Here is a 13,891-nt window from a genome sequence, read left to right on the forward strand (position 1 = left end):
AGACCAGTAGTAGAAGGGCCAGCTTTGGCCACCCCTGCTTTAGATAATTAGTTATTTAAACAAACTGGTTCCATGAATAACAAAACTATTTTATTCATTAAAAAAAAAAAAAAATCTAATTGTTTAAATTGTAGTTTTTCTATCATGCTGGCTATCAGACACAAAAACACAGTGGGCTGGTTTCACAAAACATTTCCCACCATGCTTAGTTTACACCTTTGTTTTTCTAGCTAAGGTGCATTAAAGGAGCTCCTAATTTAACCAGAGTTGTTTATTTTATCCCTTTTTTTCACATCAACATGGAACTCAGCATGGCAGAAAATGCTTTGTGGATGTGGCCCTAGAGTTCCCTGTCAACATTTATTAGCAGCACTTCGCTCTTTAAATATGTTGCATTTGTGAAATGATGAAACTCCCTGGCCTAATATTAATACCAAATTGCATACCTTCAGGACTGACACTAATAACCAGGATAGTCTTAGAATCACGATGCAAGAAGAGAATAGCCCCTCTGATCCCAGCGAACGTCTCTGATTAAAATGAACTTGCACCTGTCCTGCCCTGCCCTGTCCCAGCCACATTAAGACACAGCTCCACTAGGCAAAGGCAACCGTAAGCCTTGACAGGTGAGCTGAATTTATGAGCCAGCCGGGATCCTAGCTGTGTGATCTAATTGCAATATTAGCTCATAATAACACCTGTTTTAACACTTGGCTAGTAATATTTCATGGTGGCTAATGTCATTTCTGCTGGCCTCTCCCTTGGGGCCCACCATGCCAATGCATGAGGCCCCTTTCCCAGTCTCTAGGGTTCATTGTATCTGGTATTTTCTATATCGATTCACGGCATGCAACCATAATTGTTTGCCTTATTAAGCAAGAAAACGGCCACCAACTGGAAGATTTGCAGAGGTCTACATGGTGTTAACATGTCTTCTATCTTTTAAAATTTCTGCATATTTCATATCAGCAGATTTATTTAGAAGATGATATCTTAATAATGGTACCATTTCAGATTTTAACATTTTATACTTTAGTAATATTTACTACATGCACTTAACACATGATATGTGATTGTGAGGAGACAACGCTATACATTCAGCACGTGTTTAACAGACTTATATTCCCGATTGTATAATAGTACTGAAAGTACATATAATTAATAAATGTACATAATGATTTTAAGGGGTATATGTACCTGTGATTTTATGATTTCCATTTGATTTTATTCTTTTGTGAAGTGCTTTGTGTATGCCCTGGATGTGAAAGACACTATGTCAATAAAATGTGACTCTTTGATTTCGATGCAGTGTAGTCACCACTATTTGGAAATGCGTCTATTTTTATTTTAATTATGTTATAGACAGACATTCAAACATTGAACAGCACAAGAAGTTATTCGCTTCAAGAAAGCAGCAGGAACCTATAGCTTTGTATTTGAAATATCCAAGCAGAGAACCAAAAGATGATATATTTTAAAGCCTTGATTAGCACTCATTAAATTAGAGAACAATCCATTTAGAAAGAAAATAGATCTGATATGTTCCGCATTCACCATTTTAAAACACTAGACAGACAGATAGATAGATAGATAGATAGATAGAGATGTGCCTGTTTAACTTTTAAAGCCTGGCTAATGCACACCATGAGCTGAACAAGAAGAAAACGGAGGAAGAAATAAAGACACAGCAATGAAAAGGGAAATTTATGATGTGGGGAAAGGACACGGTGGAGGCATGAAATAACAGCGCAGTGATTTATAAAGCGCCGCTTAATTTGAAACAATGCTGGGGAAGGAGGCGATGAATTTCGGTCATTAACCGCTTTACGGAGACAAGTGACGGTCATAATTTGCATCGGGCCGCCGCAGCCTCTCTCGTTGTGATGATTTATTTGTTGGTTTAAGGAGCCGAGGGTTGCGCGCTCATAAATTTTGCATTTCTTAATAGGAAACTAAAATGCAGTCGTATGGATTGGCTGGCCCTAAATCACCTGCACTGTTGTCACCCATAATCGTATTAGAATTATTTTCAACTAATGAGAGACCAGGTTGCGATGTCTTCCATACAATCAAAGGCAATTATACCGGCAGCATTTTTCTTTTGTTCTCCCCAGTGAGCGAACCCACAGACACAACTAGCTTGTTATTTAGATGGGCGGCAATGTGGGAAAATGCTGCTGTGGTGCTTATTCCATGGGGGGTGCTAATGGATCACAGCAGACCTTTGCAGAGTTAGGCAAAGGCTTATTTTTGCCCCCATTTATTATTGTGTCCTCTTATTCAGGCTTTTGCAGACAGGTGGAAATGTGTACTCTTCCCGTTACAAACGCAAAACAGAATATAAATGTGTTGATGCTTTAAAGCTGAACAGTAATGTACTTCTGTAAGGCTCAGGGGTGTTAATAGTTCAAAGTTTAAACATTCTCAAACATATGTTAGTGTAGCCATGGTGTTTACAAGGCAGCAAATGTATTGCGTATACCAATTTTTCATATTCAGTGTTTCTTCACTTCTTTTCCATATACAATATAATTCTGTATACACATACAGTAAAATACATGTTGCAGTAATTTATAAAGCAGAGCTTCTTGTGATGGCTTTACTGATTGATTACAAACATTCCCCATTTTCGGGGAAAATGTCCCTACTGGTGCGGAGCGTTACTGCTTCAAATTCTGCTTAGTGACAATGAAGGCTGAGACGCAGTGACCACACAAAATCCTGCTGCCATTCCCTGGCCTTTGTTAAAACGCTGCCTGGGAAATCCCAATATATTGATCCACTGATCATTACATATTGAAACCAGAGTCAATCGCTGATGATGTGCAGCGCAGCGCACATCAAATATTGACAGGTCGTACACTGAAGGATGACATCATTACAGTATTTCACATTGTAGAAGAAACCTGAATTTTTCCAAGAGTGCAAATGCTAACAAAAATACACTCACAACATTTCCCTGTTTCTTACCGGAAGAAACAAAAAAGAATAAAAGGTTTGGACACTATATCCAAACCCAACTATAATATAATTGACAAGTAATGCATTGAGCTCCGTGTTCAGTGATCATATTGACGTTATGTTATCCAAATTAAGAACATGATTAAGTGATATCCTGGTAAATTACAACGTGTGCACAATGCACAGGAATAATACTATCGAGTGTCTTAAAACATAACTGTGGAGTTTGTGAGACAATTTCACACAGGCAGCCCCAGTCCAACTCTATAGGGGTGATGGGGGCGCTGTTCCTTACCTGTCGATGATCACTGGATCAGAGGGGGTCTCGTTACGATTCCCACAGCTCTTCTTGTCACAACACCGGCTAGAAAAACAAAAAAACAAATGTCAACTTTTTATCAATTAGAACTACATTTTAAATCAATGCATAGCTGTGCCTTTCTTTCTTTCCTTCTTTCTTTTGATTAAGTTGAATGTCTTAAATGCAATATCTAATTTCTTACTGTAGCGAGTTTCTCAGCTGGGGAGGAAATGAGTGACATGCACAGCTCAGGGTCACACAATGAATCAGTGACAGCTTGAATTCAAACTCCAACCCCTGACCTCCAACCCCTGAACCAAACAGCCTCTTTGCTCTGCTGCAACACTCAAAAAGTATACAATGGAAAATGTGCTTTTTAGTTCTTTTTTAAACTGAGCAATCTGATTGGCCAGAATCCAAGAACTTTTGATGTCTTGAAAGTTAATATTTGTATAGAACAGCTTATGAGATAAACCCATGTGAAATGCAGAATTGTGAATCATTTTCAGTTTGGTCAATAAAAAATAAAGTAAACAAATATGGTACAATATATTATTGCAAACCTAATGTTGGCTAGGCTTACAACAATGTGACTTGACCCCACCCAACCATGACAACCTGCAGAGATTCGATTGGGGTATGACTTGAACTCATCCCACAGCATGAGGCACAATGAGCAGATGAGCAAACTAAACAAGCCTTGCAATAAATCATTTAAAAATGCATTTTATTTCCAAACCCAAAAGGCTATAAACTACTTATTTTCGTGACTGTTACCATGGCTCGAGCCACACTAATTTATTCCCCTAGCAGCATGGACCATTAGCAAAGGTTCCAGGAGACCAATTAGCATTGGAGACCCAGTGGTGCTGCTGTGGTGACAGTTTTCTCAAACAGAGACCAAGGTGTTTCAAACAAACAGGACTCGCACAGCTTGGCTGTGCCCTGGGAGCCCACGCCTCTCAGACATGAAAATAAATGTGGGCAGAGTTCTTTAAAGTAGCCTTAATGATAACCTCCTGAGAACTATCAGGTTAACACCCCACTGGATAATGACTAAGATTCTTTTGGAAAACAATGTAGGCACCCTGTTTGTGTGGAGGTAATTACTGCCAAGTTGAAATGATGCACGGTATTAAACAATAAATAAGAGCTACAAAATGTCAACTCCCGTGATTTAGGATGGTTCAGTGAGGCGTGATGCCCAGTTTTTATTTTATTTTATTTTCAACTGAAGCTGTCAGTGCAAGTACTTGGTAAGACCCAGTTTTTTAAAACCAAGAAAAGCAGGCTTGAAGACACTGATGGGCTCTTAAGATCTGTTAATTGTATTAAACTGGTTGTTCCCAAGCAGGGTATCAACAGTTTTGGTCGTCACTCATTTCAGTTTGTAGCAGCCAACGGCTGGAATGACTTTCAACAAAAGTTCCAATTAGAACGGTTCATATCTGAGGTTTCTTTTAGCCGTAGGGCAGACTCATTGCTGACTGACATCTGTACCTGCTAAGTTGCTGCTGACTTTTATGTTTTATGATTGATTATGTGGTATTAATTGTGTTTTATGTTGGCTGCTGTGGTGGTGCGAGCATCTTCCCAGGTCGTCATTGTAAATCATCTGGATAAATGAATGTTTTGATTGATTAATTGATATTGTAATTGGAATTAACAGGTTATTGCAGCAGACCGAGTTCAAATCATTTAGGACTATCAGCCCCAGTTTGGACGGTGGCTGATTTTGGACTCGCCTGATAGTGGAAGTTACCTAATAAGCCTTCCATGCAAAGTACATGAGAAGCAGGTTAAAATACATATTATACAGGAGGGAAATATTGGAGATTAGTGAATTCATATGCAAACAGCAAGTATACAAAAACCTGATATGTACAGATGAGCTTTGACTTTTTTTGTAATGTCTGGTTACAACCACAAATGTGTATTCTGTTTTGGACAGGTTAATTCTGGTTTCACTGTACAGTAGAGAGTCCATTATCCAAATTAATTGGGACCGATGCTAGTTTGCATAATCGATTTGTACAGGTATTAATAACAATTACTGTACCTGTAATTAATAATGTATATAATAACGTTAACATACACAAGTACTTAGTATACAAGTACCTACTGATGATATATAGCTAGTAACCTATTCTATCACATTAAGAATGACAAATTACAAAGCTTTACAAATCATCAAATAATACAATTCAGTAAAACTTTAACACCTACAGTTAAGGTAATGAAATGCTTTAATTAAAACATACCATATATCAAACTTTGAAAATCATCAAAGAATACAATTCAGTACAACTTTGACACATTACACAACTTCAGGAATCATTAACCTTCAAAAATTCAGTAAAGTATATTTTGATACTTGCTGTTAAGGCAGGGGTGTCAAACTCCAGCCCTCGAGGGCCGCAGGGTCTTCTGGTTTTCATTCCAACTTAAGCTCTTAATTAACATAATTGATCTAATTATTTGTTCAATTTGACATATTTAATATTTTTCAAGGTCTTTTACAGTTGATGGTTTTAAAAAAGATTCAAGGTACACTACCTATGAAACATTTTGAGGCCTGAAGAGAAGTGTTATATGTGTCCAGTTAATCAAATAATTAGACCAATTAAGTAAGTGAGAGCTCGGGTGGAACAAAAGCCAGAAGACACTGCGGCCCTCCAGGAACTGAGTTTGACACCCCTGTGTTGAGGCATTGTAATAACGTGCAATTGAAATGAATAAAATAAACGTAGCTGCTCAATAACGTCGACAGGATCTCCAGCCCTTACTGACGAAATAGAAGAAAAATCAAGAACGAGGCGGCTGTTTGAATTTACTTAACTGCAACAATTTAAAGCACACAATGCTCCGTCTAAGGTTTTGTTGTCTGAATAATTCTGTAACTTTCATTTGCCTCAGTTTGCTGGTCCTGTTTTGGCAGCTAAATCTCGTAGCCATTTTAGCAGCAGAAGCTGTGTGCGTAATTTGTGCTCTGCCTCATAACGAGTATAAAAGGGCCACTGTAATGGGATTATGGAGCAAATGGGAGCCACGACCCTACCGTGTTATAACCGATTCCGCACTATAAGGGGGCTCGTTACAATGGGTGAGCACTGTATATATATATACATATTTGAGTGGGTTTATCAGTACTCAAACTGTAAAGCACAGATTGCTCACCGATATATTTAAAGTTATGTGCTCCCCCCTGATTTAAAAATTTTTTGGCACGTCAAGTTTCTGACACAGTTGTGTCATACGAAAGCCATTACTTAGCTCAGGATTAAGTTGAAAAGCTCTGCAGGAATATCAACCATCTTCCGACCTCTCCTCACCCCCACCCCCAACCTCCCCAAAATAAGAAAACCTGTGATTTATGGCATCTTTTTGCAGGATGCGTGCAGTAATTACAGGACACAAATTGGCATCTGTAGCCAAAACTAATATATTCAGCAATCTGCTTAGTTTTTAACAGCAGGGCATCACACCCTGTCACAATCTCCCTCTTCCAGATTGGCACAGTGCCCCTTAAAAGTAAGTTGCAATACGGTTACTTGTGTGAGTAATGGCTTTTGGGGGGGGGGGGGGGGGGGGCGGGTATTCACTTGTTTTTTCTATTTTTTTTTCTTGAACTTCGATTCAGGTTATATGCAGATTCAATAACATAAAATGTGCTTCTGGTATCTAAACCCACATCATATGTTGTGATCCATATGGCCTGTGGGCAGCTTGGTGCGAGACTGACCTACAGCAGAGGAAGTTATCAGGAAACTGAAATCAGTCTTGATAGAAATTGCATTTATTTATTTTTTTAATTCTATTTTTATTATTTGTTTATTTAGCAGATGCCTTTATCCAATAAGCAAGAGAATGAATTGAAATCTTACCAGCTAATAACACAGACTTATATAACTGTATCGTAGTGAACTATTACTACACTCCTAACCACATACAGTGCCTTGCGAAAGTATTCGGCCCCCTTGAACTTTGCGACCTTTTGCCACATTTCAGGCTTCAAACATAAAGATATGAAACTGTAATTTTTTGTGAAGAATCAACAACAAGTGGGACACAATCATGAAGTGGAACGAAATTTATTGGATATTTCAAACTTTTTTAACAAATAAAAAACTGAAAAATTGGGCGTGCAAAATTATTCAGCCCCTTTACTTTCAGTGCAGCAAACTCTCTCCAGAAGTTCAGTGAGGATCTCTGAATGATCCAATGTTGACCTAAATGACTAATGATGATAAATAGAATCCACCTGTGTGTAATCAAGTCTCCATATAAATGCACCTGCACTGTGATAGTCTCAGAGGTCCGTTTAAAGCGCAGAGAGCATCATGAAGAACAAGGAACACACCAGGCAGGTCCGAGATACTGTTGTGGAGAAGTTTAAAGCCGGATTTGGATACAAAAAGATTTCCCAAGCTTTAAACATCCCAAGGAGCACTGTGCAAGCGATAATATTGAAATGGAAGGAGTATCAGACCACTGCAAATCTACCAAGACCTGGCCGTCCCTCTAAACTTTCAGCTCATACAAGGAGAAGACTGATCAGAGATGCAGCCAAGAGGCCCATGATCACTCTGGATGAACTGCAGAGATCTACAGCTGAGGTGGGAGACTCTGTCCATAGGACAACAATCAGTCGTATACTGCACTTATGGAAGAGTGGCAAGAAGAAAGCCATTTCTTAAAGATACCCATGAAAAGTGTCGTTTACAGTTTGCCACAAGCCACCTGGGAGACACACCAAACATGTGGAAGAAGGTGCTCTGGTCAGATGAAACCAAAATCGAACTTTTTGGCAACAATGCAAAACGTTATGTTTGGCGTAAAAGCAACACAGCTCATCACCCTGAACACACCATCCCCACTGTCAAACATGGTGGTGGCAGCATCATGGTTTGGGCCTGCTTTTCTTCAGCAGGGACAGGGAAGATGGTTAAAATTGATGGGAAGATGGATGGAGCCAAATACAGGACCATTCTGGAAGAAAACCTGATGGAGTCTGCAAAAGACCAGAGACTGGGACGGAGATTTGTCTTCCAACAAGACAATGATCCAAAACAAAAAGCAAAATCTACAATGGAATGGTTCACAAATAAACATATCCAGGTGTTAGAATGGCCAAGTCAAAGTCCAGACCTGAATCCAATCGAGAATCTGTGGAAAGAACTGAAAACTGCTGTTCACAAATGCTCTCCATCCAACCTCACTGAGCTCGAGCTGTTTTGCAAGGAGGAATGGGCAAAAATTTCAGTCTCTCGATGTGCAAAACTGATAGAGACATACCCCAAGCGACTTACAGCTGTAATCGCAGCAAAAGGTGGCGCTACAAAGTATTAACTTAAGGGGGCTGAATAATTTTGCACGCCCAATTTTTCAGTTTTTTATTTGTTAAAAAAGTTTGAAATATCCAATAAATTTCATTCCACTTCATGATTGTGTCCCACTTGTTGATTCTTCACAAAAAATTACAGTTTCATATCTTTACGTTTGAAGCCTGAAATGTGGCAAAAGGTCGCAAAGTTCAAGGGGGCCGAATACTTTCGCAAGGCACTGTAAATGTAGCTCCCTAAACCCTTTAGAATGCACACAGTGAAGTGCAGTGATGAGTGGTGGTGTAAATGAAAGTCATTAGGCATGGTAACAGCACAGGGAGGCATGCTAGAGCCTGCTACGCAGTGTGAGGACACTGAGAGGTGAAACAGTTTGCCACCCCTGGTGTCTGCAGGAAGGCAGCGACTGGGTTTCCAACCAAGGTTCTCCTGACTCACTGTGTCCCATGCGGAGAAATCCCATATGACTCATGTATATTTGATACGAGGGTGCATATGATTATGGTGACTGCAAGAAAAAAACTAACTCAACTCTGCATGTTAATAAGCAAAAAATATGCGCTCTGTGTGAATGCAAATAAGAGCTATAATGAAACGAAACATATACATTCCTCAAGTCATGCACGTGTTTCCTTATTCTGTATCATTTTCATAATCAAAACCAGTGATTCTGCATTGTAGCAGGCAAAGTACACATAAAGCATACATATATAGCTAGAATATTGCATAGTTAAAAAACATTCTAAATATATGTTTTTGTTTGTTTACTATTGGATGCCATATCTCAACATACTTGTGTTTTTGGTTTGTGTTATTTTATGCTTTGAATTTTCACTCCCCCTGTTTTAACACCACATGACCTTCATTGGATCAAGCCATGTCAAAGGCATTCTTTATATCAGCTTGTGGCAATGTGCCCCGCCCCTGTGTGCAATTGTGTGTTATGTGTTGTATGTTGCGTGTGTAAATGTTGGTGTATAGTCATTGGTACACGGGATATAAACGGGTCTGTGTTTCACGTGTATTTAAAAAGTGTATATTTGTATTTAGGCACGGGATTGCACATCACGCACATGCATTTAAAATATAATATGTGAACACGGGGTTTCACGTAATGAATTCACGTGCTGGGATTCAAGTGAATAATTAATTAGTAATTGAATCCCAGCACAAACAGTATAAATAGATGCACGTTTAGTCACTCGTGGTTAGGTGTTCGGTGAGTGGAGAACGAGTGTGGAGAAGGAGGTAAAAAGAATAATAATAATAAGAATAATAATAATAATAATAATAAGGAAAGAACTGTCTCACTCACCGTGTTTCGTTTGTCTGTCTGTCTGTGTACTGTCTAGTCCGTTTTGTCTACCTGTTTATTTTGGCGTGTAGTGCCGTGTCCCGTGTTTTTGTCTGTTAAACCCTTTTATTGTCTGTGCTGTTTTATTAAATGCTGAGCGAAACCATTCGCTCAGCTCCACCAAACTCCAAGTCTCTGTCGTTTGTGTTCCTGTTTCTGGTCTGACGCCACCCACTCCGGCCGTCTTTGTGACACGTGGTGTCAGAAGTGGGATCGACAGCGCCTCCAGGACTCAGGCCAGAGCAGGAACCGCAGTTTTGGATTTAAAAAAAATATATATAAAATAAAAATAAAAAAATGGCAGAAGACGCCATCAAAGTGCGGGACTGGATGCTGGAAAATGCTGGGCTGGAGGCCCAGTCTATACCAGTAGTCGTCCAGTTCCTGCAGTTTATGGATAGGGAACGATGGGAGGCTTATGCAAGGGAACAGACCGTAAGCACCTGGGAGGAAGGTGTGGGTTTGGTCCTCAGCTACCTGGAGGCAATTATAAGTGGAACAGCAGCCCAGGTAGCAGTCCCACCAGCAGAGGAAGAATGCCTGCTGTCCCCGTCTCCACCAGCAGAGGAAGAATGCCTGCTGGTTTTGCCTCCACAGCCCAAGCGGGAGGAGCCTGAGCGTCCACAGCCCAAGCGGGAGGAGCCCGAACGTTCTACGCCTGAGTGGGAGGAGCCCGAACGTCCTACGCCTGAGTGGGAGGAGCCCGAACGTCCTACGCCTGAGTGGGAGGAGCCCGAACGTCCTACGCCTGAGTGGGAGGAGCCCGAACGTCCTACGCCTGAGTGGGAGGAGCCCGAACGTCCACAGCCCAACAGGGAGGAGTCGGTGCGTCCACAGCCCAACAGGGAGGAGTCGGTGCGTCCACAGCCCAACAGGGAGGAGTCGGGGCGTCCACAGCCCAAAAGGGAGGAGTCGGTGCGTCCACAGCCCGAAGAGAGGGAAGTCGGGGCTTCCACAGCCCTAGGACCCAAGCTGCCAGCAGAGGGAGAATCCCTGCTGGTTCCACCTCCACCGCAGTGGGAGGACTGCTTGCCCCTCCCACCTCCACCAGCAGAGGGTGAATACCTGCTGGTCCCACCTCCACCAGCAGAGGGTGAATGCCTGCTGGTTCCACCTCCACCGCAGTGGGAGGACTGCTTGCCCCTCCCACCTCCACCAGCAGAGGGTGAATACCTGCTGGTTCCACCTCCACCAGGAGCAGAGGAGCTGGAGCTGCCTCTGCCTCCACCACCGCCAGGAGCAGAGGAGCTGGAGCTGCTTCTGCCTCCACCACCTCCAGGAGCAGAGGAGCAGGAGCTGCCTCTGCCTCCGCCACCACCACCGCGAGGAGCAGAGGAGCAGGAGCTGCCTCTGCCTCCACCACCGCTAGGAGCAGAGGAGCTGGAGCTGCCTCTGCCTCCACCACCGCCAGGAGCAGAGGAGCTGGAGCTACCTCTGCCTCCACCACCGCCAGGAGCAGAGGAGCTGGAGCTGCCTCTGCCTCCGCCACCGCCCGGAGCAGAGGAGCAGGAGCTGCCTCTGCTGCCCGTACCTCTGCAGGGAGTACAGTGGCCAGAGCCCCAGAAAGGGGAGCTGCCGGCCACAAAGAAGGGGGAGGAGGTCTGGAGACCACCAACCCCAGCAGCAGTTTCGCTGCCGGAGATCGTGGGGGAGGTCAGGAGACCTGCTCCCACTGCAGCAGTTTCGCTGCCGGAGATCGTGGGGGAGGTCTGGAGACCTGCTCCCACTGCAGCAGTTTCGCTGCCGGAGATCGTGGGGGAGGTCTGGAGACCTGCTCCCACTGCAGCTTCTTCGCTGCCGGCAGTACTGTGGTCGGAGCCCCACCAAAGGGAGCTACCGGCTACAAAGAAGGGGGACGAGGTCTGGAGACCACTTTCCCCAGCAGCAGTTTCGCTGCAGGAGTTCTTGTGGCCGGAGCCCCACAGGAGGGAGCTGCCGGCTACGAAGAAGGGGGAGGTCGGGGGACCACCTGCCCCCGCAGCTTTTTCGCTGCAGGACGGGACCAACAGGCTGTCAGCCGTGCCACTACCGGCAGGGGTGCTGACAGCATGGCCAGCCATGGGCCCACTGAAGCCTCCCTTCCCAGCCCGAGACTTTGTCCTGGACTGCTGGGTTTTTAAGGGGGGAGGTGGCCGTTGAGGCCATGTGTGCTGCGCACAAGGGGGGGTATATGTGGCAATGTGCCCCGCCCCTGTGTGCAATTGTGTGTTATGTGTTGTATGTTGCGTGTGTAAATGTTGGTGTATAGTCATTGGTACACGGGATATAAACGGGTCTGTGTTTCACGTGTATTTAAAAAGTGTATATTTGTATTTAGGCACGGGATTGCACATCACGCACATGCATTTAAAATATAATATGTGAACACGGGGTTTCACGTAATGAATTCACGTGCTGGGATTCAAGTGAATAATTAATTAGTAATTGAATCCCAGCACAAACAGTATAAATAGATGCACGTTTAGTCACTCGTGGTTAGGTGTTCGGTGAGTGGAGAACGAGTGTGGAGAAGGAGGTAAAAAGAATAATAATAATAAGAATAATAATAATAATAATAATAAGGAAAGAACTGTCTCACTCACCGTGTTTCGTTTGTCTGTCTGTCTGTGTACTGTCTAGTCCGTTTTGTCTACCTGTTTATTTTGGCGTGTAGTGCCGTGTCCCGTGTTTTTGTCTGTTAAACCCTTTTATTTTCTGTGCTGTTTTATTAAATGCTGAGCGAAACCATTCGCTCAGCTCCACCAAACTCCAAGTCTCTGTCGTTTGTGTTCCTGTTTCTGGTCTGACGCCACCCACTCCGGCCGTCTTTGTGACACAGCTACATTATCTTAATGTAAAATATATTACATTATTTACTTGTTTAATATGTAGGTTTCAGTATGATTCTTTTTCTACTTTGATCATTATTTACCAGGATTTTTTTTTTAATTATTCCAGCAAAAATTGCTTCTGAAAAAGACTCAAAGTTGTTGGGGAGAGACATACAGTATCAGTGTTGCACAGTATAATGGACCACCTCCTAGCAGCTGATGAGTTAATAATACTGACATTAGCATAAGACCCGTACTGTCCTCTCCACCACAGAGCTTGCTCTTTAGTTGAATGGTAAGACGTGCAACAAACGACATGCCCGTGCTTTAGAGATCTCAAGCTATTTTACTTTGCTGTTTGAGCACAGCTGCTTTTTTCTAGGAAACATGTTAGAATGCCTCTTACCTGCACATGATCTCGTGTGTGAGCAGAACACGACACATCTCTGGGTTCTTGTCCTGGCCCTCGTAAATAATGGCCTGAAATCAGAAATCAAAGCAGAACGATTTCATTGTAATCATGTATTCCCTGTGATGTTTAAAGTCCACTTTTCTGCAGTTAATTAGCTTTGGTGCCATTTCCACCGCCCACTTCATCACTTTGCATTTGAACTTTTTGAACACATATTTGGCTCCAATTTGCCATTACCAAAGCTAACATTAGGTAGTCTAAGATTAGGGCTAATCAGGTTGAAACAAGCCAATTCTTCATTGTGAAAAGCCTTTAAAAAGGTGAAGCACTATCCATTCCCTCTGTTCTGCTCCGTATTGCTATGCTTTCTGTGCTGGACAGAATGTTTTATTAGAACCAGTTAGAAATCCATGGGACATGCAGTGCCATCCTGTACTACTGAATATGTGAGACAAGAGACAGGTACAGAGGGACTATAATGCCTCTGTACGAACATGCAAAGAGGCTTCTCTATAATGTGTCAGAAAAGTTAGCCATGCATTGAACTGACAACAGAACTGGCAGAAGGCACAGGTGTCGTTGTCCATCAAATCAACAGTACGAAGGTCACTCTTGAAATCAGGACTTAAAGGATGTGTTGCAGTAAGAATACCTCTGTTAAGAATGGGGAACAAGACTAAAAGGCTCAAATATGCACAAGAACACAGAAAT

The 13,891-nt window shown here is 42.6% G+C and overlaps 1 protein-coding gene across 10 annotated transcripts in view; it reads right to left on the reverse strand.

Annotated features, from left to right (window-relative positions):
* The window catches only part of LOC117421412 (transcription factor COE3-like), a 157,803-nt gene that overhangs the window by 116,160 nt on the left and 27,752 nt on the right, over positions 1-13,891 (reverse strand). For all 10 annotated transcript variants that reach the window (XM_059034563.1, XM_034035825.3, XM_034035823.3 and 7 more), the window contains 2 exons: positions 13,175-13,248; positions 3,257-3,325 (listed from right to left, as the gene is read on the reverse strand). In XM_059034563.1, the coding sequence (XP_058890546.1) occupies positions 3,257-3,325; positions 13,175-13,248 (143 nt within the window). The remainder of the gene's footprint in view (positions 1-3,256; positions 3,326-13,174; positions 13,249-13,891) is intronic.

Source organism: Acipenser ruthenus, chromosome 1 (genome assembly GCF_902713425.1).
Source record: "Acipenser ruthenus chromosome 1, fAciRut3.2 maternal haplotype, whole genome shotgun sequence".
NCBI classification, from domain to species: Eukaryota; Metazoa; Chordata; class Actinopteri; order Acipenseriformes; family Acipenseridae; genus Acipenser; species Acipenser ruthenus.